The sequence below is a fragment of the Muntiacus reevesi genome, chromosome 3, assembly GCF_963930625.1.
Source record: "Muntiacus reevesi chromosome 3, mMunRee1.1, whole genome shotgun sequence".
NCBI classification, from domain to species: Eukaryota; Metazoa; Chordata; class Mammalia; order Artiodactyla; family Cervidae; genus Muntiacus; species Muntiacus reevesi.
In genome coordinates, this window is record NC_089251.1 from 156,988,443 (window position 1) to 157,013,619 (window position 25,177).

Here is a 25,177-nt window from a genome sequence, read left to right on the forward strand (position 1 = left end):
TGTAGCCCATCAGGCTCCACTGTCCATGGGATTCCCCAGGCGAGAATGCTGAAGTGGGCTGCCATTTCCTCCTCCAGGGGACCTTTCTCACCCAAGGTTGGAAACTGCGTCTCTTGAGTCTCCTGCATGGTGGGTGGACTCTTTACAGCTGAGCCACCAGGGAAGCCTGACGAGATGGTACCTTCTGCTGGCAAGTGGGATGTGAGGGCCAGAGGCCAACTTCTGGCCAAGGAAAAGCCAAACTGTAAGCAAAGTCAGGTCAACTGGCAAATCAACTGCTAGCCACTAGTAAGGCTTTAAGGGAAACTGGGTTAGACGTTCCTCTCTGGAGTTTGTGGTGACATTAGCTTAGTTACACATCGCTCAGAATTTTAAATTTAAATCATGTGACTCTGCCACCAATTAGTTGATCAAAAGTAAGATATCTCACCTTGGACAGGATGGTAAAAAACCTGCCTGCAATGCAGGAGGCTGGGGTTCGATCCCTGGGTTGGGACGATCCCCTGGAGATGGGATCCCACTCCAGTATTCTTGCCTGGAGATTCCCATGGACAGAAGAGCCTGGTGAGCTACAGTCCATGAGGTTACAAACAGTCAGACATGACTAACACACACACACACACACATATATGTTCTTTGAGTCAAGTTTCTTTATTCTCTGCATGTCAGAAATTGACATTGTCTACCTGGTAAAAAGTGAACAGTTGCCATAAACAAATCCTTTCAAAAAATACAAGCAGTGAGCAAGGTAACAAATGCTGCCTGCTCAATCAGAAGCCCCCGGCCCCTCTCTGCCCCCCACGCCCCATGGATGCCTGGGCTGGGCCTCGGCAGGGCTAGACTGTGTGCGCCTGTGGCCCCTCTGTGACCCCCACCCAGCACGGACCCAGGTGGAGAAGCAGGCTCCTCAGCAACATTACTGCTCAGATTCCAAGGTGGCTCAGAGCAAACCCCTCTGACGCCCTTCAGCTCAGACTTCACCTGTCCACGGCTCTGCCCACCATGGCCCGGCGCCTCGGGTGCCATCTGCCAGCCTGTGCTGGGACCACTCCTCTATGCAAGGCCCAGCCTCGCCTTTGGGGGTGCCTCATCCCTGCCTCCGTCCCCCCTCCTCTGCGCACTGTCCAGCCTGCCTGGGGGACGCGTGCGCTCTGGCGGGGGCGGGGAGCCCACAGCTGCTACCATTCTTACTTCTGGAGGCTTCCCCCTGCGAAACCTGCCCTTGGGACTGTCGGGCTAAGTGAGGCTGTGGAAGCTGATTGCAGGTTGTTCCTGCTGCCGGGAAAGTCTGTGCCGGAGGTTCTTGGTCCGACACGCGGTGTCCCCAGGGAGCGGACACCCTGGGGCCCAGGCTGGGCATGAAGCAGGATTTGGATGAAAATAAATCCACCCAATCCTGTTTCTCAGTCATCCAACTGATGCACTGACGTCCCTTTAGGTTAAATACCACACTTTCTGCACATGATAAATGAATTCATCTGTACAGCTTCGTCAATACGTATACTGACCATTTCCACCCACCAGTTCTTCTGCTTTTTGCTGATGGCCTTTTCCTCGGTTGAGAGAGACCGTTCTCACTTCGGGTAATGCGAACCAGATTGGAAGCCTACAACTTGCATTCTCTCTCCTCAGCAAGAAGCTCCAGCCAATCTCGCTGGTTTTATTTATAGCATTGTATTTCCTGAGAGAAGGCAGGAAAAGTCCGTCTTCCCCGGCTCCTCCCCCGTGGTCCCCCGGCTGCGGCCAGACCAGGGGCGGGCCGCCCGGGTGGGGGCAGGAGGGGGCCGGACCGGACCCGTGCCAGGTGCTCCAGCAAATGCGAGATCAGAGGAGGAATTATGTCATCCCGCCGGGGAACGAGTCCAGCGCTTCCGCGTGCATCTGACTGCCCGCCGCACCGGACTCCGCGCATATAAGGGGCGGCCGCAGCCCGCCGCGGATCCAAGCCCAGCTCCTCCGCAGAGCGGGGCTGGGTCTCCTGCGGCCGCTCGTCCCTCCCCGACCCGCTCCCGGCTCTGAGCCAGTCATTCCCGCAGGGTTTCCACACCAGGTAAGAGCGGCTTCTCCATTTACCAAATCACTGCGCTGTAGTTTAACTTTCCAGAAAAGTCTTTAAAAATTTTTTATTCTAAGAGGGGAGAAGGAGAAAGTGCAAACTAGTTTTGAGGCAGGGAGGGAGCTTGCCCGTTGGCACCTAAGCAGAAACAGGTCCTCCCCTCACCTGCTACTGCTCAGTGCAGAACTGGCGCAGGTGAGCTCCCTTTGGCATCTTTGCACAGAGGATGCTGTGATCCTGCCGGGATTGCCCGTTGCCTGAGGACCCCCGGGGCTTTCCTGAAGGTACCTGCCTGGAATCCTGGGCAGAGGCTTCCGTTTCAGCCACTGAACAGGATGCTTCCATAAAGTCTGTTACTGGGGGAGGCTGTGAGGAAGCAACTAGAAGTTGTTCCCGAGGATGTGAAAGAATGATGAGAAGTTACAAAGACGTATGCTAAACTGTTTTCATAGCTGAAAAGTGTTTCTGAAAGTTTTTAATGAATGGTATTTAGTAAGTCAGTGAAGACTGCCCTGACTACCCAGAGACTCCAGCTGTTCTTACAAGTTTGGGCGGTAATTTGCAGATGAAAAGGCGGCGGGAATTAGCAAATTAGCCTAACTTCTGTGAAGGGGGGTCAGGTTCCTTTGCAAGGGGAGGCTGAGGACAGTGAGGGGTTCTGTTGAATCACCTCGCTTTTGGCCATTGGAAGGTCGTGTTTCTCAGTAAAGTTATGTTTGCGCTGATTGCTGGTATAAGAATTGCAAAAGATCTTTGCAGATCTTTGTGAAAGTTCTAATGTAATTAGGTGTAACTGTAAAAGTGCTAACGACATTCTGTTGCAGACAGCTTTCTTTTGGAAAAAGCTATAACCTTAAGCCCTGAATGTGTGAAGCGAGGTGTACAACGTGGGAGCATGTGTCCCCGTAGTGTCTGTGTTGCCTATTAACAACACGGGACGAGAGAAGGCTGGAGCCCCAGCCAAGACCCTGGTGGTTTCTATTCTGCTGGGCGACCCCCGAGACGGCATGGGCCCCCCAGGCCCGTGTGGCTGATGGCAGAGCGCCGACACGTCTGTCTCAGCCCCAGAGGGCTTGCTTTTGTTCCCGACAGAGCTCTGTTTGTGTCCTCGGGACCGACGGGAAGCTGAGCCCTCAGGACGTGGGGACTCTTAATTCGGACGGAGTTTGTTGCTGGAGGCAGTGGTCCCGCTGTCTGTCTGTGGGGGACAGAGGACATGCCTGCCCCCCGCTTACTCTGAAGTCACTTGTGCAGCACTCACGGAGTGCCAGTGCTGTTCTGAGTCCCCGAGGAGGGTTCACCGCGTGACTCCGTCCTCGGAAGAGTCCTGCTAACGGCAGCCTCTCCGTCTCTCCTACTGGGCTGCGCTTCAGAAGTCTTTACAAACACTGACTTGCTGGGCTCTTTTCCCACACTCACCCTGTGACTGGCTGATTTAAATGCCCGGTCCTCATTCCTCAGAAGGGGTGCCTGAGGCCAGAGAACTCGAGGACGCTTCCCCAGCACGGTGATGCTGGCGCGCAGCTCTGAGCCTGCGCCTTGCCCGCGGGGCCCGCCCGCCGCCTGGGGCTGCAGAACACAGCCAAGCCCCGCACTTGCTGTGGACGGGCTGAAGGCAGGTGTCTGCAGCCTGCGGGGACAGGAGAGTCCTGCTTGGAGCCCCTCCCCAGGCGACGGTCCCCCTCTCGGGGACAGTCGCTCCTTCTGGAGAGGCTCCTGCAGGGATTTCTTTCTCATCAAGAAGCTCAGGACCCTTGAAGCCCTAAACAAGGAGGGTGGGGGTCTCAGATTGCCTTCACCTCTGTGGAACGCAGCGTGTCTCTGGAAGGGCCCTGGGGCCCATGCTCAGGGGAGGCAAGGAGGCTGAGGCCCGGACACGGGGAGGCCGAGCAGGGGTTAACAGTGGAGCAGGCTCCCGGCCAGGCTCTGACTTCTGGGCCAGTGTCTGCTGAGCCTGCCAACTGAGAATCCTCAAGAATGGAAAAACAGGCCTCAAGAAAATAGAAAAGCAAAGCAAAAATGATTACTAAGTAGAAGGCTATTTTCTTAGCAGTTATGATCCAGCAAACTAGGTTTACTTCTAACTCATATACAGTTACTATTTATTCTCTTTAATTAAATCATGTGCAACTTTTTTTGGCTATTTATGCAAAATGCCTTTGTAGGCTATTTTCCCCAGGCTGATATTTTTCTAAATTCGAACTTCCTGGGTTTATGTTCTGGGTCTGGGTAAGCACTTAACTTGTTTGAGCCTCCACTTACTCATCTGTAAAATGGACATGATAATGATCATATTTGTCTCCTAGGTCATTATGAGGATTAAATAATATGAATGCTTAGGACATCATTAGTACAGTGCTTGTTGACAAATGCTAGTCCAATGAATACCAACTTTAGTTAGAAAAACTCATTTGAAAAGCATATTTTCTATCTAACTTTGCCCACAAATCCATTTGTTTCTGATTTTTATACACAAACTGTTTTTAAATGATCATATGAGTAAAATTTCCAATCCAAATTAGAAGTTGTGGTTATGTTTCCTTAAGTAACAGGGTCTGATTTATCTGCAGGGGTTTGGCTGGGAAGACGCAAGATGCTGCGGCCACTGCTGCTGCTTGCCCTGTGGGCCTGGTCCAGCGCTCAAGGTGAGTGTGGATGCCTTGGGTGAGCTGGTCCAGCGCTCAGGGTGAGTGTGGGATGCCCTGAGTGACCTGGTCCAGCGCTCAGGGTGAGTGCGGATGCCCTTGGGTGACCTGGTCCAGCGCTCAGGGTGAGTGTGGGATGCCCTGAGTGACCAGGTCCAGCGCTCAGGGTGAGTGTGGATGCCCTTGGGTGACCTGGTCCAGAGCTCAGGGTGAGTGTGGATGCCTTGGGTGAGCTGGTCCAGTGCTCAGGGTGAGTGTGTGATGCCCTGAGTGACCTGGTCCAGCGCTCAGGGTGAGTGCGGATGCCCTTGGATGACCTGGTCCAGCGCTCAGGGTGAATGTGGATGCCCTTGGGTGACCTGGTCCAGAGCTCAGGGTGAGTGTGGATGCCCTGGGTCACCTGGTCCAGAGCTCAGGGTGAGTGTGGATGCCCTGGGTGAGCTGGTCCAGCGCTCAGGGTGAGTGTGGATGCCCTGGGTGACCAGGTCCAGCGCTCAGGGTGAGTGTGGATGCCCTGGGTGAGCTGGTCCAGCGCTCAGGGTGAGTGTGGATGCCCTGAGTGACCTGGTCCAGCGCTCAGGGTGAGTGCGGATGCCCTGGGTGAGCTGGTCCAGCGCTCAGGGTGAGTGCGGATGCCCTGGGTCACCTGGTCCAGAGCTCAGGGTGAGTGTGGATGCCCTGGGTGAGCTGGTCCAGCGCTCAGGGTGAGTGTGGATGCCCTGGGTGACCAGGTCCAGCGCTCAGGGTGAGTGTGGATGCCCTGGGTGAGCTGGTCCAGCGCTCAGGGTGAGTGTGGATGCCCTTGGGTGACCTGGTCCAGCGCTCAGGGTGAGTGCGGATGCCCTGGGTGAGCTGGTCCAGCGCTCAGGGTGAGTGCGGATGCCCTTGGGTGACCTGGTCCAGCGCTCAGGGTGAGTGCGGATGCCCTGGGTGAGCTGGTCCAGCGCTCAGGGTGAGTGCGGATGCCCTTGGATGACCTGGTCCAGCGCTCAGGGTGAGTGCGGATGCCCTGGGTGAGCTGGTCCAGCGCTCAGGGTGAGTGCGGATGCCCTTGGATGACCTGGTCCAGCGCTCAGGGTGAATGTGGATGCCCTGGGTGACCTGGTCCAGAGCTCAGGGTGAGTGCGGATGCCCTTGGATGACCTGGTCCAGCGCTCAGGGTGAGTGTGGATGCCCTGGGTGACCTGGTCCAGTGCTCAGGGTGAGTGTGGATGCCCTGAGTGACCTGGTCCAGCGCTCAGGGTGAGTGCGGATGCCCTTGGATGACCTGGTCCAGCGCTCAGGGTGAGTGTGGATGCCCTGGGTGACCTGGTCCAGTGCTCAGGGTGAGTGTGGATGCCCTGAGTGACCTGGTCCAGCGGTCAGGGTGAGTGTGGATGCCCTGGGTGAGCTGGTCCAGCGGTCAGGGTGAGTGTGGATGCCCTGGGTGACCTGGTCCAGCGGTCAGGGTGAGTGTGGATGCCCTGGGTGACCTGGTCCAGCGGTCAGGGTGAGTGTGGATGCCCTGGGTGACCTGGTCCAGCGCTCAGGGTGAGTGCGGATGCCCTTGGATGACCTGGTCCAGCGCTCAGGGTGAGTGTGGATGCCCTGGGTGACCTGGTCCAGCGCTCAGGGTGAGTGTGGATGCCCTGGGTGAGCTGGTCCAGCGCTCAGGGTGAGTGTGGATGCCCTGGGTGAGCTGGTCCAGCGCTCAGGGTGAGGGTGGATGCCCTGGGTGAGCTGGTCCAGCGCTCAGGGTGAGTGTGGATGCCCTGGGTGACCTGGTCCAGCGCTCAGGGTGAGTGTCCTGGGCCCCCAGGACAAGGGTCACCTGCTGGATAAGGGTGGATAAAGTGGAGGCCTGGCTGGAGCAGCTCACCCCTTAGGACCTTAACTTGGTTTAAAATAAATCTTCACTCACTTTTGAGTCCATATGGTAGGAAATTTATTTTTGGAAAACTGAGGTATTAGAGAAAAATACCCTCCCACCTGTAGATGCAGTCTTTTGCTGGACATGGTCTGTCTTCCTTCTTTTTTAAATTGGATTAGAAACAACAACAACAACAACTGTTTATTTGGGTTTTTTTGGTTGTGCCACAAGGCATGCGGGATGTCAATTTGCCAACCAGGGATCAAACCTGCGGCTCCAGTATTGGAAGTGCAGAGCCGTAAACACCGGACCTCCAGAGAAACCGCTGCCTTTTTTTGTAGGTAATATTTACAGCATACTGAAGTATTTGGTGTTCTACAGCTTCTATCCTTCCCCCATTTTTGCACTTAAAAACATATTTAAATATTTTTTCACGTGTTTATTTTCTTATAACATGATTTTTAATGACTGTAATATTCCATTAGAAGGAATATTCTGTATTCCTGTATCTTTAGGCCATTCCCATCTACATTACACATTTACATGACTATAAATGCACCACAGGGAATACTGTTGTGAATACATATACCCTTGCATTTGTGATTACGTATTTAGGATAACTTACCAGAGTAAAACTGCAGAGTCAAAGTCTTTAATGATTTTAAGCATATTTGACATATGGTCAAATAGTTCTATTGCGGGTAGTAAGATGAACACTTCTGTCAACAACACCAAGCAATCAAATGCTGCAATTTGCCGAGTATTAGATAAAAGTTATACTTTGTTTAGACTTTCTGTTCAGAAAATTATTTCCAATGATTTAAAGTGTTGCAGTGTTGGTGAGGGCAGACAGCCTCTCTTTCCAGTATTTGGAGGGAGTGTTGAAACCATGCGTTTGTGGCCTTGAGGCTCGTGGTCTCTCGGACGCTCTCTGGCAGTGTGAGCCCTGAGAGGCAGGGTGTATTTCTGAGAAATACGGGGTCCCCACGGGAGGAGTTCAGCTCAGATTATGTCTCCAGGAAAGCGACATCGCAGGTAGCCGCTCCGCAGCGGTGCAGCTGCCGGCAGCTTTCCGCGGCGCTTGGGTGCGCGAGGCAGCGTCTCCCCTGAGCCCCGCTCAAGGCGGAGCCGAGACGGCGGCGCAGGGCCCTTGTCAGGGAGGCGGGAGTCGGGCCGGACGCCGCTCCCTTTCTCCGTGAAGGCTCGTCCGCTGGTCCGCACAGAGAGCCGCTCACGCGAGCCGGGCCTGTGGCAGTCGCCGGCGGGGAGGGCGGGCCAGGCGGCGCCCAGGTGAGCGAGGCGGGGCGGGCTCCCGGGCCTCGCAGGGGCCGCGTGTGAGCCTGCCTGGCCCCCGAGAGGAGGGCCCCGTGCCCCGGCGCCCCTGACCTTCGTGCCCTGCTCCCCAAGCAGCTGGAGACCAGGACGAGGACACCGCCTTCGACCTCTTCAGCATCAGCAACATCAACCGCAAGACCATCGGGGCCAAGCAGTTCCGGGGCCCGGACCCCAGCGTGCCCGCCTACCGCTTCGTCCGCTTCGACTACATCCCGCCGGTGAGCGCGGAGCACCTGAGCCGGATCGCCGAGGCCATGCGGCGCAAGGAGGGCTTCTTCCTGACGGCCAGCCTGAAGCAGGACCGCCGGTCCCGCGGCACCCTGCTGGCGCTGGAGGGCCCGGGCGCCGCGCACAGGCAGTTCGAGATCGTGTCCAACGGCCCCGCGGACACCCTGGACCTCACCTACTGGGTGGACGGCACCCAGCACGTCATCTCCCTGGAGGACGTGGGCCTGGCTGACTCCCAGTGGAAGAACGTCACGGTGCAGGTGACCGGAGAGACCTACAGCCTGTACGTGGGCTGCGACCTGATGGACAGCTTCGCGCTGGACGAGCCCTTCTACGAGCACCTGCAGACCGAGAGGAGCCGGATGTACGTGGCCAAGGGCGCGGCGCGCGAGAGCCACTTCCGGGTAGGTGCTGCGGGCACTGCCGCCGGGCCTGGCCTGGGTGGGGGTGTGCACACGGGCACGCGTGCGTGAGGAGCGCCCACGCACAGCGGCTGGCACGTGGTCACGGCACACACTACCCACGCACACTGCACACACGCGCGCGCACACATTGCACACACATGCGCACACCACACACGGTACACGTGCACACACACACTCTGACCCAGGGCCCAACAGAGCCGTGGACGCAGACACCTTTCTTAGCTGCCAGAATGGTCACCGATCTCCAGACTGAACATTGATTTGATCATGGAGACATCAGCTCAGTTCAGATGTCTCCCGGGGTCCCCAGATTCCAGTTCATTCCTGACATGACAGGCTGGCAGGAGAGAAAATTAACCATGTTTCCTAAGGAAAGGGCTGTTGATTTATGAGGGAGTGGTTCCACGTTCATCTCAGGTAAAATATGTTTGCAAGAGGATTTTTTTCTAAATGCAAGTGTTTAGAAACTACAGCAGAGGGTCAGCGACTGTTCTCCTCCAGGTGTGTGTGTGTGTTGGAAATAAATGTATGTTCAGACTCAGCTATTTCAGTAAGAGGCCTAGAGATGCCCCGTGTGGTCTCTGGCGGTCGTCAGGAAGCCCTCAGCCCAGTGGGACGAGATCCTCACTGTCGCGGGGTGGACTGCCTGGTCTCATAGACGAGCTGTCTATTCCATGGACAGGCAGAGCAGTGCATGTTCCTGCAACCCATGGCCACGCGTGGGAGTGCTGGTCACCCTCAAGGTCCCCAGCAGAGAGTGTGGCCTCCATGATCTGTCTCCTAAGCCTGTCTCCACCATCCCTCTCAAGCCCCTTCTCTCAAACGCTCTCCCTTCTTAAGTCAAACCCACATCTGCCTCTGGCCTCAAACGAAGCTTTGAAGTAACATACACAGGTAACCCATTAACGAGATTTCAGACCTGCTGAGAATAAGAGCGCAGGAGAAAACGTTCTCACTGCTTTAAATTGCATCTTGTGTCTTTGAGACATTGCTTAGCATGTCCTGAAATGTCTGCTGTTTACCCGCTTGTGTTTCTGTCCTCGTACGTGTCTCAGGGTTTGCTGCAGAACGTCTACCTAGTCTTTGAAAACTCGGTGGAGGATCTTCTGAGCAAGAAAGGCTGTCAGCAGAACCAGGGAGGTAGGTGCCTGGGTCCCGCTGCGGCGGGTCCTCCTCCCGTGGGGAGGGCCGTGGAGGGTAAGGGGACGCGTTGGAATACGGTGCCATCCTGGCCTTGCCCAGGTGGCTGGTCAACTTGGGTGTGCTGACATCCGAAAACAGTACATTGCTTGAAGGATTAACTGTGAATACATTTTAATTATTCAAATATAATCATTTTACATGCCAAAAGCATCCCTGGCATTTTAACATGATTTTAAATATATGCAATGATGCCAGCCTACTGATGTATGAAGATCTTCTTCATAAGATGACTCCATAGCTCTTTGTCAAGCTTGGTTTATGGGACGTTTTATACTAGTCACAGCTGGTGATACCGTCGTATTATGAAATTGACCACTTGAACCTTTGACATAATCCCACACTGTCTGTTAATTGCATTTTGAATTTATATTCAACCATAATTTGTCAACCTTGTCTTGAGTGTTTGATATTTGAAGGTCACTATGCTGGGCTTTTTGAATGCAACATATTTCATCTTCAAAACCCCCTGAGTTGGGCTCACCCGCTTTCCTCGTTTTACAAATAAAGAGGGTGGGGACTGATAGGGCCTGTAACTGCCCCCCACCCAGGCTGAGCCCCACAGAGGAGGCTCTCAACTGCCACATGACCCCATCTTCTGATTCACTTTGTTAAAAGGCTTCTTTACATCAACTGTACACAAATATAAATTGTCGCTTTTTGGATCCACGTGGAAGGATATGGGGTTTGATATCTGTAACGTAGCTTTGGGACCCAGTCCTTGACCCCATGTGGGAACGCAGCGCTGAGGATTCAGAGCCCAGGGCCTGATCACTGGCATCGCAGCGTGAGTGCAGCTCTGAGTGTGTTTTTCCGTCCACGGCCGGCTGCCTTTCAATCGGCACATCTCTCAGCTGTTGGTCAGTTGAGTTCAGGAGGGAAAGAGTTTAAATCGTGATGCTTGGCACCTAGGAGGGCTTTATGGTGGGCCACACACTTGCTCTCAGCCCCCAGACTCCCTGAGCGCTGTGGCCACGACATCCCACCCTGTACCGCCAGCTCCAGCTGAATCAAGGTCCCTCTGGATTAGCTCACAGTCTTTCTGAGGGGTGTGGTCATAAAAAAGCAAAAGTTCTGAAAATGCTAAGACAGAGTGAACTGACATCCAAGAGGACACACAGGAAGAGAAGGTGGTCCCAGGACACAGATGGAGGGAGCCTTGCTTGTCTCTGATCTGAGCCGAGCATCCCTGGGAGCAGTTGCCTGGTGATGTCTGGGTGACAGAGAGAGGGAAAGGGAGCGATGACCCTCAGAGAGGGGGCAGGGGGTGGGGGTGGAGTGGCCCTCACCCCAGTCTCAGCCCCCCATGCTGTAGGCTGGGACGTCCTCTCCTGAAGAAGGACTCTGCTCGTCTTCCGTAAGGTGGTCCTGGGACTTTTGGGCATTTTTGTTGCCCTATTTTTATTCTTCTATGTACGACTAGTGATTAATATGCTTATGGTTATATGTGGCTTTCTGGAGAAGGAAATGGCACCCCACTCCAGTACTCTTGCTTGGAGAATCCCATGGACGGAGGAGCCTGGTGGGCTGCAGTCCATGGGGTCGCAAAGAGTCGGACACGACTGAGCGGCTTCACTTTCACTTTTCACTCTCATGCATTGGAGAAGGAAATGGCAACCCAGTCCAGTGTTCTTGCCTGGAAAATCCCAGGGACGGGGGAGCCTGGTGGGCTGCCGTCTGTGGGGTCGCACAGAGTCGGACACGACTGAAGTGACTTAGCAGCAGCAGCAGAGCAACCAACACACACACACGTGGCTTTAGGCCTGGCGAGTCTGAGGGAACCTCTTAAGATCCGTGTGAGTTGCAACAAGGATTTACAACCACGTAATAAAAACCCAATCATAGAAGGTCTGACAGAATTGTAATGTTGACAAGTCGTGACTCAGTCATGGAACGTCTCAGACAAGACATGAGCGTCACTGTGGAGACGACATGGCCTGGCCTTGGCGACCATGTCCCACCTGGCTGGCTCCACGGGGAGGCCACGCCTGGTTCGGGACTTTCCCAGATCACTTTTGTCTTTACTGGTGTAGATGTGTGTCCTGTGTTTGGGGATTTCCGAGGCCTGTACCATCTCTGAGCAGTGGGTTCTGAGTCCATAGTCCAGGTTCTGCACTTCAGGGGTCTTCCAAGGCCAGCAGAGAATTGACAAAATTACTCATTTAGCAAGAAAAAAAAATTTACCTTAATGCAGAACAAGTAGCCAAAATAAATGGTGTTTAGGATTTAAAAAATGGGATAATTGAGGAGTTGAGAGAGGTTGTCAGAATGTATAGAGATTATGGGGTCAGAAATAGATTTGAGGTTTGGGACCAAAATAAGGAATTTATTTTAGATAATAAGTTATATAAATAGTTATATAAAAAAGAAGAAAAACAGGAAGCTGTTGCCTCTAACCAGTTTGAACACGAGGCAGATGTGTCTCTGATGCTTTTGCATTTTTTACCTGAGCTGAACTTCTGCTCTGCGGCCGGCAGTGTCTGAGGCTTGGTCCCCATGGTGCTGTGAAGGGCAGGGTCCTGTGGTGGGAACGGGCTGTGGTGGGAAACAGACGCCAGTTCTCGGGCTCCCGGGAGCCACGTAGCACGAGCACGCTGAGCAGCACCCCGCTGTGCCGGCCAGGCTGTGACTGTCCCACTTCCTTCCTTCAGCTGAAGCCAACGCCATCAGTGAGAACACGGAGACACTGCACCTGAGCCCCATGGTCACCATGGATCACGTGGGCCGGAGTGCGGAGAGGGGCCCAGAGGTGTGCGAGCACTCCTGCGAGGAGCTGGGCAGCATGATCCGAGAGCTCTCGGGGCTGCACGTCATTGTGAACCAGCTCCACGAGAACCTGCGCAAAGTGGTGGGTGCATAGCTGGTGACGCCCCTCTGACCAGGACTAACCCCCAGTAACCACGGGTAACTGCCACTAACCACAACTAACCTCCACTAACCATAACTAACCATGACTGATCTCTGTTAACTGAGTGACCACCACTAACCATTAGAAACCTCCACTAACCATGACTAACCACCACTAACCATGAGTAACTGCCACTATGACTATGACTAATCTCTGCTAACCATGAGTGACCACCACTAACCATTAGTAACCTCCACTAACCATGACTACAGCGCTAATCATGAGTAACTGCCACTATGACTAACCACCACTAACCAAGACTAATGATAACTAGTCTCTGCTAACCATGAGTAATCACCATTAACCACAAATAATGTTCACTAACTATGACTAACCACACTAACCACTAGTAACCACCACAAACCACAACTAACCACCACTAACCACAAGTAACTGTCACTATGACTAACCACCACTAACCAAGACTACCCATGACTAATCTCTGCTAACCATGAGTAACCACCATTAACCACAAATAACCTCCACTAACCATGACAATCTCCACTAACCATGACTAACCACTGCTAACCACAACTAGCCACCACTCACCATGAGTAACCGCTAACCACAACTATGACTAACCTCTACTAACTTTCACTAATTCAACTAACCTTTACTAACTTCCACTAACTACAATTAGTCTCCACTAACAATGAGTAACCACCACTAACCACAACTAACCTCCACAAACCATGACTAACCAACACCAACCATGTGTAACCATGAGTAACCATCAGTAACATTTACTAACCACCACTAGCCTTTGCTAACCAGAAGTAACCAGCCAGCTCCCTGGACAGAGACCCAGATATCTGGTTAGAATGCCGTGAGTAGAGGACTCTGGTGGAAAACAGGTGCTCACGGGCTACATGGCCTCCACTGGGAAGTCTTGAACTCAAGGAGATTCATCTCCCAGGAAACAGGAAGCCCGGATTCAGAGGACAATCTATTTAAAGATGGGAGTTTGGTGTGGGCTGTGGCTGAGCACGAAGGCTGCACAGCCTCGTCCGTCCATACTGACGTCCTTTCCTCCATCCTCCAGTCAAATGACAACCAGTTTCTCTGGGAGCTCATTGGCGGGCCCCCCAAGACCAGGAACATGTCCGCCTGCTGGCAGGACGGCCGGTTCTTTGCAGAGAATGAGACCTGGGTGGTGGACAGCTGCACCAAATGCACCTGCAAGGTGAGCGGATGCACAGTCCCCGGGGGGCAGCCCCGGGCTGGACGCTCGGACCCCCAGACCCCGCGGGGCCCCTGCTAAACATGCTGCCTGCAGGAGCCGTGCGGATGGAGGCCACCCCGGATGAGGAGTCAGCCCGTGGTTCTGCAGGAGAACCAGGAGTGCGCGGCCAGGGTCTCCCGGTGGTGGGGGCGGAGCAGGCAGGGCTGGCAGGCGCCCCTCCTGGGTGTGATGCCGCTGGGTCCTGCGAGGGCCTCGGGCTCAGCACACACCCCGGGGGATTGTCAGCGCCCACAGGACGGCAGCCCGTTTGGTTTCCTTGTTCACCCACTCGGTCACCCACTCGGCCTGGACACTGGACGTCGCCCGTCCCACCTGTCCCGCTGCTGGGTGTGGCGGGCCCTGGGCTTGGTGCTCCGTGTGGGGGGCCCAGGGGGTCACGGTCCAGGGAGCCGCTCCAGCTGAGGGCAGAGATGTCCCCGCGTCTCTGCAACAAGCGGAGCCACCGGACCCTTCCGGTCCGGCCCTTGTTCAGCATTTCTGTTTCTGAACGCGTGTGACACAAACGCTGCTTTCCTTGTAGAAATTTAAGACCGTTTGCCACCAAATCAGCTGCCCGCCCGCGACGTGTGCGGACCCTTGGTTCGTGGAGGGCGAGTGCTGCCCGTCCTGCGTCCACGGTGAGTGCCCGGCGGGTGGGCCGCAACCTCAGCTCTCTGGGCTCAGCCGTGTCCTTGCGCGTCGCGTGCCAGCTGCGGGAAGTCGGGGGCTTGGGCTGCGGTCCTCAGGGCCAGGGCTCCCGGGACCTCGCGCCAACAGAGCCTCCAGGTCCTCTGGAAGCCCCCAGACGCTCGCGGCTCCCGGACAGCCCAGTGCCCCGCTCTGGAAGCCCCCAGACGCTCGCGGCTCCCTGCCGGCTCGGTGATCCCCCCATCAGCCGGGCCCCTGCCTTTGGCCCCCAGCCCCGCCCCCAGCCCCGCCCCGCCCCGCCCCAGCCCCGCCCCGCCCCGCCCCAGCCCCTCCCCCTGCCTTTGGCCGCCCCGCCCCCGCCCCGCCCCTCCCCCTGCCTTTGGCCCCGCCCCAGCCCCGCCAAGCCCCGCCCCCAGCACCTTCACGGCGGCTCCCCGCCCCCTCCCGTGTCACAGCAGCGCTGACCGGACTGGTTGCTTTCTCTGAGACATGCTCCGCGTGTCCTGCCCGTCTCATCATCCTGGTCTGGGGGCCTGCAGGTTGCTGGCCTGGGCGGGAGCTGGGAGCCCATGGCGATGGGCAGGGCTCTGCGTCTCCATGAAAATGTAGCGTTTCTGGGCTTCAGGGTGATGATGCCCGTGTCCCAGGGTGAGTTTTACGATGAAAATGCAGGACAGTGTGTACTAATGTGCATGGCAGGCATTGGGTGTTTCTTGGCAGGAAATTTCCTTTTATTTAACTTGTTCACATTTAGAGTATTTGGAACTAAATTTAGCGTCCTGTCATTTCAACCCCAAATTGAAGCTTCATTACTGTATGTAAACCAGCAAACAGCGGTTAGAGTGGAAATAGCTCACGGCCTGGTGGCCCCAGCGACAGCCCTGCAGCAGAATCGGTGTCTCCTCTGAGAAGCCATCAGGGTCTCCCATGGCCCCTTCCTGCCAGGGGCCAGTGGGCATCCCGGCAAGCTCCTCGTACGGCCCCTTCCCTTTTTTGGGGTCCACTCCCGCGCTTCGACCCCGGGACGGACGTGTCTGCCCACCTCCCACATCTACCCAGGGAGTCTGCTCAGACTGCAGGGCTGGGACCCCCGTGTCCTGGCCCCTGGGGCCTGACGGACAGCGGTGTCCCTGTGCAGACGGCGAGGAAGGCTGGTCCCCGTGGGCGGAGTGGACGGAGTGCTCGGCCACCTGCGGATCGGGGACCCAGCAGAGGGGCCGCTCCTGTGACGTCACCAGCAACACCTGCCTGGGGCCATCCATTCAGACGCGGGCCTGCAGCCTGGGCAAGTGCGACCACCGCAGTGAGTGTCAGGCCCGCCCCGGGGTCCTGGGAGTCCCGGGGGCCTCCGCCGGTCTGGGCCGCGTGCCGCGGGGGCTCTTCCCCACCTGGTGGGTGGGAAGGTCCCGGGAGGGGTCAGCCGGCTCTCCGCTCAGCCCTCTGAGGCCTGGTGTGCTTTCCCCCTCTGCGCTAGTCCGGCAGGACGGCGGCTGGAGCCACTGGTCGCCGTGGTCCTCCTGCTCGGTGACCTGCGGCGTCGGCAACGTCACCCGCATCCGCCTCTGCAACTCGCCGGTGCCCCAGATGGGGGGCCGGAACTGCAAGGGGAGCGGCCGCGAGACCAAAGCCTGCCAGGGCCCGCCCTGCCCGGGTGAGTGGACACGGCTCGGCCGGGCGCCGGGAGCCCCTCGTCTGGCTGGCGCTCCCGCGTGGAGACCCGGCCGCGTCCCAGCGCAGGTCCCGTCCCCGCATGACCTCGCTGTCCTCCCTCCCCCAGTGGACGGCCGGTGGAGCCCCTGGTCCCCATGGTCAGCCTGCACGGTCACCTGTGCCGGAGGGATCCGCGAGCGGACGCGCGTCTGCAACAGCCCCGAGCCCCAGCACGGGGGCAAGGACTGCGTGGGGGACGTCAAGGAGCACCAGATGTGTAACAGGAAGAGCTGCCCTGTAGGTGGGTGTGCGGGGTGGGGAGCTGTCCGGCAGGTGGGTGTGTGGAGCCTCCCGGCACGTGGGTGTGCGGCGTGGCTCCTCGGCCTTCCGCCTCTCGGCCGCCAGGCACCTGCTGTGGGGCTGGACGTGTCTCTGAGCACGCTGCTGGGTGCTGCTCCTGGGCGAGGTGCCGCCCGGTGGGTGGCTGCAAGCCTCACCATTTCCTCCCTCCCTGCAGACGGCTGCCTATCCAACCCCTGCTTCCCCGGAGCCGAGTGCAGCAGCTTCCCCGACGGCTCCTGGTCCTGCGGCGCCTGCCCCGTGGGCTTCCTGGGCAACGGCACCCACTGCGAGGACCTGGACGAGGTGGGTGCCCTCCCCAGGCCGCGGGGCGGCCCAAGGAGGCCGGGGCCGGAGCTCACGTCCAGCCTGTTGGTTCCACAGTGCGCCGTGGTCACGGACGTGTGCTTCGCAACCAGCAAGGCCCACCGCTGCGTCAACACCAACCCCGGCTACCACTGCCTGCCCTGCCCGCCACGCTACAAGGGGAACCAGCCCTTTGGCGTCGGCCTGGAGGCAGCCAGGACTGAGAAGCAGGTGAGCTGCCGGCCGCTGTCTTCCAGTAGAGGTGTGAGGACGGTCAGGCGGGCTGGGGCGGAGAGGGGCGGGTGGCGTGGGGAGGGACCGCTTACTCTGCCCGCGGAGCAAGGCCCGCGGAGCTGAGTATCCACGTACAGCATTGAGGGCCCGGGTGAGGAGCTGTGGCCTCACCGTGACCCCAGGTGTCGCCGAGGTTGGGGCGGGCCATGCCCCTGCTTGGCATCCGGGGAGTGCAGCCCCGGGGGTCTGGACGGACCTGGGCTCCCAGGGCCCCCGTCAGGGTCGGGGTCAGCGTGCGCCCTCGCCTCTGCAGGTATGTGAGCCCGAGAACCCCTGCAAGGACAAGACCCACAGCTGCCACCGGCACGCCGAGTGCATCTACCTGGGCCACTTCAGCGACCCCATGTACAAGTGTGAGTGCCAGACGGGCTACGCGGGCGACGGGCTCATCTGCGGGGAGGACTCGGACCTGGACGGCTGGCCTAACAAGAACCTGGTGTGCGCCACCAACGCCACCTACCACTGCATCAAGGTGCGGGCGCCCCGCCACGTGCCCAGCCGGATGCCGCCGGGACTTGGGGGGGGGGGGGGCGGGAAACTCCAGGCCACCCACCAGCACCGCCCCCAAGACATCTGTCCCCGGGGTTTTCTGCAGATTCCAGGGGTCGTTCTGGGGAATTGTTGGAATTGGTGGGGGACAGAGCACCTGACACACGTTTATCGGCTGAATTCAGAGGGTTGAAGCCAGTGAATGGGGCGATGGTGGTGCTGGCCCCTGGCTCCTGGCGCACCCCTGCAGCTGCCGTGGCCCCAGGCAGCCTGGAGGCCGGTCAGAGGCCGTCACTGCTGCCGGAGCTTTGGGGAGGAGCCTGGTGGGCCCGGTCCGTCCAGTGTTTCCCTTCTCTCCCGGCTCTGTGGTCGTGGGCTCCTCACGGGGATCCCGGGCTCCAGACACAGGCCTCCTTTCTGCCCTCACGGGCGGTGCTGACGTTAGGCCTCGGGCAGCCCCCGGGACACGCGGGGCCCAGCCTGGCCGTGAGGTCCCCGCAGTGGGGCTTCCTCGAGTGCCACCAGCTGCGCCCTCCCGGCTTGGTCCTGAGGGCAGGGGGCTCAGGGACGTTTCCATAACGTCTGCTTCCTCCTCTCGCAGGACAACTGCCCCCTCCTGCCCAACTCGGGGCAGGAGGACTTCGACAAGGACGGCATCGGGGACGCCTGCGACGACGACGATGACAACGACGGCGTCACCGACGAGAAGGTGGGCGGCTCCCGCGCCCCGAGCGCCCGGGTGTTCCTTGCGCTCCAGAGCGCCGAGGCGGGAGCGCAGCGCTCCGCTCGACGCTGCTGTGAACTGCCGGGACTCCTCTCCCCAGCGCCCGGGCTGTTCCTCTCGCCCCGGAGCGCCCGGGGCCGTTCCTCGCGCCGCGGAGCTGTTCCTTGCACTCCAGAGCGCCCGGGGCGGGAGCGCTTCCGAACGGTCACTGTGAACCGCCGGGACTTCTCTCCCCAGCGCCCCTGGCCGTTCCTCTCTCCCCAGCGCCAGGGGCCATTCCTCGCACCGCGGAGCTGTTCCTTGCACTCCGGAGCGCCGGGGCAGGAGCGCTTCCGAACGGTCACTGTGAACCATTGGGACTTCTCTCCCCAGTGAGGCTGGAGTCGCCGGGAGAACCCCGTGGTTTCTACGCACGTTAGCTAGTCAGGCGTGCAGCCTCGCGGGCTGCTCTACTTAGAACGCTTTCAATAGCTTACTTTTACTTTTCCATCCTCCTTCTGGGGTGTTGAGGGGCGGGGAGTGGTGCCAGTGATCCAGGGCTGTCTCTTCAAGGAGAGAGGCTACCGCTCATTGCTTTGATAGTAGAATCTTGTTCAGTCGCTCAGTCGTGTCAGACTCTGAGACCCCATGGACTGCAGCACACCAGGCCTCTCTGTCCATCACCAACTCCTGGAGCTTGCTTAAACTCCTGTCCATTGATTCGGTGATGCCATCCAACCATCTCATCCGCTGTCATCTTCTCCTCTTGCCTTCAATCTTTCCCAGCATTAGGGTCTTTTCCAGTGAGTCAGTTCTTCTCATCAGGTGGCCAAAGGATGGAGCTTCAGCTTCAGCATCAGTCCTTCCAATGACTATTCAGGGTATGATTTCCTTTAGGGTAGACTGGTTGGATGTCCTTGCAGTCCGAGGGGCTCTCCATGTCCCGAGAGAACTGCAGCAGACATGTGCGATCTAACGTACTCATACGTGATTCGGCACTAGCACCCAGAGCAGCTGAGTCGTTGTTCGCGGGTTCACGTCCATTGATGCCTCGACTCTTTTTATCCTTCATTCCCTCAACATTGACATGCCTATGGTCACTGTCTTATGTGTCTATCCTCACCATTATATATATACTGTATCACCTTTTACCGTAGACAATCTCAAAATTTTTCACAGGGATAGGTAGTGTACATAATTAGGAAAGGACTTGATGTCAAGAAGTAGTAGGTCGAGCTTCCTGGCTCTGTTTCTACCTTGGTCATCTTGATCTGCGTTAAGTACACGACTTTTAAGTGCCGAGTCATGTTATGAGTAACCTAGCAAGCGTCTCTACGCTGTTTCTGGAATTCTTCCCTCGTTTTTTATTCTAGGACAACTGCCAGCTTCTCTTCAACCCCCGTCAGTTCGACTACGACAAAGACGAGGTCGGGGACCGATGCGACAACTGCCCCTATGTGCACAACCCAGCGCAGATCGACACGGACAACAACGGGGAGGGCGACGCCTGCTCCGTGGACATCGACGGGGACGGTGAGCGGGGCTGTCCGCGCGGGCTGCGGACGCCGCGGGGCTCTGTGCTGGCCGGGGGCGCTCAGCCCCATCTCTTTACCAACAGGCGACGTCCCGAGTCATGTCTCTGCTCACGAGACCATCCCCATCCAGCCCCTCTTCCCCGGGGCCTTGGGCCACACTGTAGAAAACAGCCCACCTGCAGCTTCCTTTCCTGACCCCGGCTCCCCGTCCCGTGTTCTGCCAGCCCTGGTGTCTCCTCTCATGCCCGCCGCCGCTCACAGCCCCAGGAGCCCAGCGCCCTTCCCTGAACAAACCGAACTTCTGAGAAGGGTCTCCCGTACCCCCCCTGTTTCCCCAACGGCCCGCTTCCAGGCGTCACTAAGTCCATTGCAAAAACCCTGCTAGGGTTTCACCCTGGACACTGGAAACTTCTGACAGCACCAGGCCTTTTAAGCGGTGCCTGCGGGCATGACCCTGCACCCACTGCCTGCATGGCCTCACCCTGGGCGCCTGCAGCCCGGCCAGCAGCCCGCCAGACTCACACCCACTCCCCCCACCCAGCCGTCCCAACTACGCTGTCTCCAGGCTGCTTTCTTGGTGCAACTCGGCGTCTCACTGACTGGCTTCCACCAGCACAGGACGGCGTCTGCCCAACTGCTCTCGAGGGCTTTTCCTGGAGATGAGGCATCTCCTCCCATCATCCATCTGTGACTTCCAAATCCTGTATCTGTCAGGGGTCCTTCCCCTGACTCTCTCCACCTCCCAGAACCCTCCCCGCCTGCCAGGACCCTCTAACTCCTAGGACCCCCACCTGCCAGGACCCCCACCTGCCAGGACCCCCACCTCCCAGGACCCCCCACCTGCCTGAACCCCCACCAACTCCTAGGACCCACCAACTGCCAGGACCCCCTACCTCCTATGCCCCCCCACCTGCCTGAATCCCCCACCTCCCAGGAACCCCCCTACCTGCTAGGAACCCTCATCACTTCTCAGGAGCCCCCCACCTGCTGCAACCCCCAACCTGCCAGGACCCCTTCATGTCCTGGGATCCCCCACCTGCCAGGTTAATTCACAGTTTTCATAACTTTGTCATTAATGAAATTCATGATCTATTTTCAGATTTCTGGGTATAAGGTACTGCACCTAAGCCCCCATCAGTGTCTGTCCTTGTTGGTTTCCTAGTAACGTAGGAAATGGATGAGTTTATGGAGCCCATGTGACTGGCCAGCCCCTAGCAGCTCGATGTACATTTTCTGCATGGGTGTTAGGGCAAACAGTCAGCGTGAAGACGCGGACATTTACGCTGCAGTGACTGGCTTGCTAACCCTCGGTGTGCGTCACCATCCAGAGACCTCCAAGCATTGGTTCTTTAAACTAAGGGTATTTTCCTTCTAATGGGAAATCTGCCATGAATCTAATAATCTTCACATTTTATGATTTCTTAGATTTCTTTTTTATTAAACAGAAGTTTGGCTGTAAGTTGTTTAGTGTAGTAAGCAAAGCAGCGTGCCTTCTCTAACTCTGGGGGCTCTGTTCTCCCTGAACCCCACAGATGTCTTCAACGAGCGAGACAACTGTCCCTACGTGTACAACACGGACCAGCGGGACACCGACGGGGACGGCGTGGGCGACCACTGTGACAACTGCCCGCTGGTGCACAACCCCGAGCAGGTACCGGCGGGGCGGCCGATCAGGGCGTCTGCGAGGAGTTACCATCACAGGCCGTATGGCCTTGTGGTTTTCCACGCGCTCTGCCAGGATGTGACAGCACAGGCTGCTCAGTCGTTTTAATTGAAAGCGCTGACTGAACGCGAGGCTGAGCATGACTCTATCTCGGTGGCCCCCAGCCAGACAGTAGGTGCCTCTGCCCCGCTGTGCGTGGGAGCGAGTCTCCTGATCAGCTCAGTGTTTCCCTGATGCAGACAGAGGAATTGGCTGCTTTTCCAGGCTGGCCTCTGGAAGTCACAGTGGGAATAGAACGTGCTGGTGCAGTTCACAGAACGTGCTGGAGAAAGGACGTTGTCAGAACGGACTCGACTGTGCGGCCGCTAATCCTTGCACTCTCCCTTAAGGAGAGCGGGCCCCTGTAGGGAGGTGGGTTAGATGCAGAGGCGCCTGGACTCCAGTCCCCATTCTGACGTTGGCGGGCCATCGCAGGAGGCCGTTTCCTCTCTGCGGTCACGGCGCGCGTGTGGGGTGCGGTGGTCCAGCCTGCACGTGCTCCGTGACTTTCACCCCGGCATCTGTTTTGCGGCACGGAGGCTCAGTGCTGCTGTCCCCGAACTCTGCCTCGCAGACCGACGTGGACAACGACCTCGTGGGAGACCAGTGTGACAACAATGAGGACATTGACGAGGACGGCCACCAGAACAACCAGGACAACTGCCCCTACATCTCCAACGCCAACCAGGCCGACCACGACCACGACGGCCAGGGCGACGCCTGCGACTCGGACGACGACAACGACGGGGTCCCTGACGACAGGGACAACTGCCGGCTGGTCGCCAACCCCGACCAGGAGGACTCGGACGGTAGGCGCCTCCCGCAGGAGCAGCGGGGCCACGGGGATGTGAGATGTTGGACGAAGAGAACTCGTTAGCCCCAGTGGTTCCCGGGGAGGGGACCTGGAGGGCGCGGAGCCCAGGGCGGCTCAGGGTCCAGGTGACGCAGCAGGGGCGCAGCTGTGCGGGGGCGACCGGGCGGCCTCTGGTGTCTGCTGGAGGCTGACCCCAGCGCTGGTGGAGGACGCGCGGCTGCTGTGGATGAGACGGGAGGCGGGGGGCCGGAGCCCACTGACCGAGGCACATGGAGACTCATTGGCTGGAGGGGCGCTCCGAGGACACCCGGCCGCGAGCAGCACGGAGCCCGTTGTGGACACGAGGACCGATGGCCTCTCTCCCCACAGCTGGGCTGGGGGAGGGCTTGGCTGGTGCTGGGGGGCTGGGGCGGAGGCGAGGCCGGTGCTCGGGGACGTCGTCGGGGCTCTGGACACTCCTGCCAGCCAGAGCGCGGGCCTGTCACCCAGAGCACGGAATGTCTGCCTCAGAGGGGAACCGAGGGACCCTTTGCTTCTGAGCTGAACTGAGGGGCTGTCTGCCTCTGACCTGAACCGAGGGACCCTCTGCTTCTGAGCAGAACCGAGGGGCTGTCTGCCTCTGAGCAGAACCGAGGGACCCTCTGCCTCTGAGCAGAACTGAGGGGCCGTCTGCCTCTGAGCTGAACTGAGGGGCCGTGTGAAGGATGTGATGGAAACTTGGTTGAACTTGGTATCTTTTCTCCCTCTGAAGCATCAGGCACTCCGATGGGGTGATTTAGTGAGTGGTCGTCTGGATTGTCACCATTAGCATGGATGGACTGCATACCTATGAGGTCTCAGCGGGCATCTCTCCATAAGCCAGGCTGGTCCGTGGCTCCCAACCCCACCCCTGGGAAAATTGACAAGATGCCCCCTAAAAGTGGAAGTCCATTTCTCCCCAGGGAGATCATTTTTCATTAGAGAGTTCTGCCCTCAATGCCAAGTAGGTTGCAAGCAGGGGCAACTGAGGTAGCAGCAAAGGTTCTGAAGACAATCAGAGGGAAAAGCTGGAAATTCGGCTTGATCTCCCCTGGCAAAGTTCAGGTTTTGTACCCCAATTTCAAGTTCAGAATGAAAAGAAATGGCTCTCACGGGAGCTCACACATGGCAAGCTTCACTGCAGTGTTATCAGAGCGACGTTTTGAGAAGAGAGTCCAGACTCCTCCTCAGAGTGCTGGGGCAAAATGTCAGCGATTACAGGCACTGGTCCAGAAAGCGCTGCCAAGCCCTTGGCCTCAGGGCTTCAGAGACTCATGTACTAAGTCTTCTCAGACACAGAGAGGCAGATGGTGAGCTCTTCTTTTCTCTCTGCTTTTCCTTGGCGACAGGCGACGGGCGTGGGGACGCTTGTAAAGATGACTTCGACAATGACAGTGTCCCTGATATTGACGATGTGTGTCCTGAGAACAACGCCATCAGCGAGACAGACTTCCGGAACTTCCAGATGGTCCACTTGGACCCCAAGGGCACCACTCAGATTGATCCCAACTGGGTCATTCGCCATCAAGGCAAAGAGCTGGTGCAGACAGCCAACTCCGACCCTGGCATCGCTGTTGGTGAGCCTCAGCACGCGCGCCACGGAGCACGCAAGCTTGCCCTTTGAGACCGAGGGGGTGGAGCAATGGGCCTCTCTGACAGCTCCCACCCTCCCTCGGTTTGTAAACCATCTGCCTAAGTATTTGTGATGGGGGAACTTGGGGAAGGGCGTCTTTGCCCCCCCAGTCTCTGAGATCTCATATTCAGCAGGCCGTTTTATTTTATGGATTCTGTGTTTAAATTATTACCTAAGGCGGTGCAGCCCTCCCGTAACTTTAGGAAGGTTAGGTTCCCTAAGTGCCCTGATCGCCCAGGAAAGGGCTCCAGTTGGCTGGAAGGGAAGAGCCCTCTCTACCTGTGTCCAGGTCCCCGGGCCTCCAGGACTTTCCTAGAAGGCTGTTTCTGACGACCGATGTTCCCTGCGGCCTGCAGGTTTCGACGAGTTCGGGTCTGTCGACTTCAGCGGCACGTTCTACGTCAACACGGACCGCGACGACGACTATGCTGGCTTCGTCTTTGGCTACCAGTCCAGCAGCCGCTTCTATGTGGTGATGTGGAAGCAGGTGACACAGACCTACTGGGAAGACCAGCCCACCCGGGCCTACGGCTACTCGGGGGTGTCCCTCAAGGTGGTGAACTCCACCACGGGGACGGGCGAGCACCTGAGGAACGCTCTGTGGCACACGGGCAACACGGAGGGCCAGGTGAGCACGCATCCCCCAGGCGGGCGGCTGCCGCGGGCCCTCGGGACAGCAGCCCCGTCACCTTCACCTCACCTCGGCCGGTCAGTGTGAGTCACTCCGTTGTGTCTGACCCTTTGCGACCCCAGGGACTGTAGCCCGCCAGGCTCCTCTGTCCGTGGGATTCTCCAGGCAAGAACACTGGAGTGGGTGTCATTCCTTTCTCCAGAGGATCTTTCCGAGCCAAGGGTTGAACCCGAGTCTCCTGCATTGCAGGCAGACTCTATCATCTGAGCCACCAGGGAAGCTCAGATAATGTCAATACTCCTGCTTATTAAAGAGGCCATGCCTGGTGCTTTTATAAACGCGACTGGCAAACCTCTTGCACGTGAAGCATAGGTCTGTGCCCTATAGGAACGGGGAGAAAGGGGCTCCAGAGGTCTTGGTCCCGCGTTGGGAAAGCAGAGGCCCGGGGCTCGGCCCAGGGGCTCCTCACAGTGAGCGGCACGGCCCCCGTCAGCGGGCTTTGCTCACACTGAGGTTTACGTCGTGGGATTCGTCAGAGGGAGACCTG

The 25,177-nt window shown here is 57.8% G+C and overlaps 1 protein-coding gene across 2 annotated transcripts in view; it reads left to right on the forward strand.

The window, feature by feature from the left end:
* The first annotated feature begins 1,889 nt into the window (after window positions 1-1,889).
* THBS2 (thrombospondin 2) overlaps window positions 1,890-25,177 on the forward strand; it is a 28,202-nt gene continuing 4,914 nt past the window's right edge. The window contains exons 1-19 of one of the 2 annotated variants that reach the window (XM_065930968.1): window positions 1,890-2,050; window positions 4,627-4,701; window positions 7,961-8,517; window positions 9,594-9,678; window positions 12,390-12,586; window positions 13,689-13,829; window positions 14,410-14,506; window positions 15,655-15,819; window positions 15,991-16,167; window positions 16,294-16,467; window positions 16,684-16,811; window positions 16,890-17,042; window positions 17,359-17,577; window positions 18,196-18,303; window positions 19,671-19,830; window positions 21,365-21,483; window positions 22,109-22,343; window positions 23,716-23,943; window positions 24,356-24,627. In XM_065930968.1, coding sequence (XP_065787040.1) covers window positions 4,650-4,701; window positions 7,961-8,517; window positions 9,594-9,678; window positions 12,390-12,586; window positions 13,689-13,829; window positions 14,410-14,506; window positions 15,655-15,819; window positions 15,991-16,167; window positions 16,294-16,467; window positions 16,684-16,811; window positions 16,890-17,042; window positions 17,359-17,577; window positions 18,196-18,303; window positions 19,671-19,830; window positions 21,365-21,483; window positions 22,109-22,343; window positions 23,716-23,943; window positions 24,356-24,627 — 3,267 coding nt within the window. In that variant the 5' untranslated portion in view covers window positions 1,890-2,050; window positions 4,627-4,649. Of the gene's footprint in view, window positions 2,051-4,626; window positions 4,702-6,009; window positions 6,027-7,960; window positions 8,518-9,593; window positions 9,679-12,389; window positions 12,587-13,688; window positions 13,830-14,409; window positions 14,507-15,654; window positions 15,820-15,990; window positions 16,168-16,293; window positions 16,468-16,683; window positions 16,812-16,889; window positions 17,043-17,358; window positions 17,578-18,195; window positions 18,304-19,670; window positions 19,831-21,364; window positions 21,484-22,108; window positions 22,344-23,715; window positions 23,944-24,355; window positions 24,628-25,177 lie in introns of those variants that run through there. The other variant, XM_065930969.1, reaches the window with a different exon arrangement.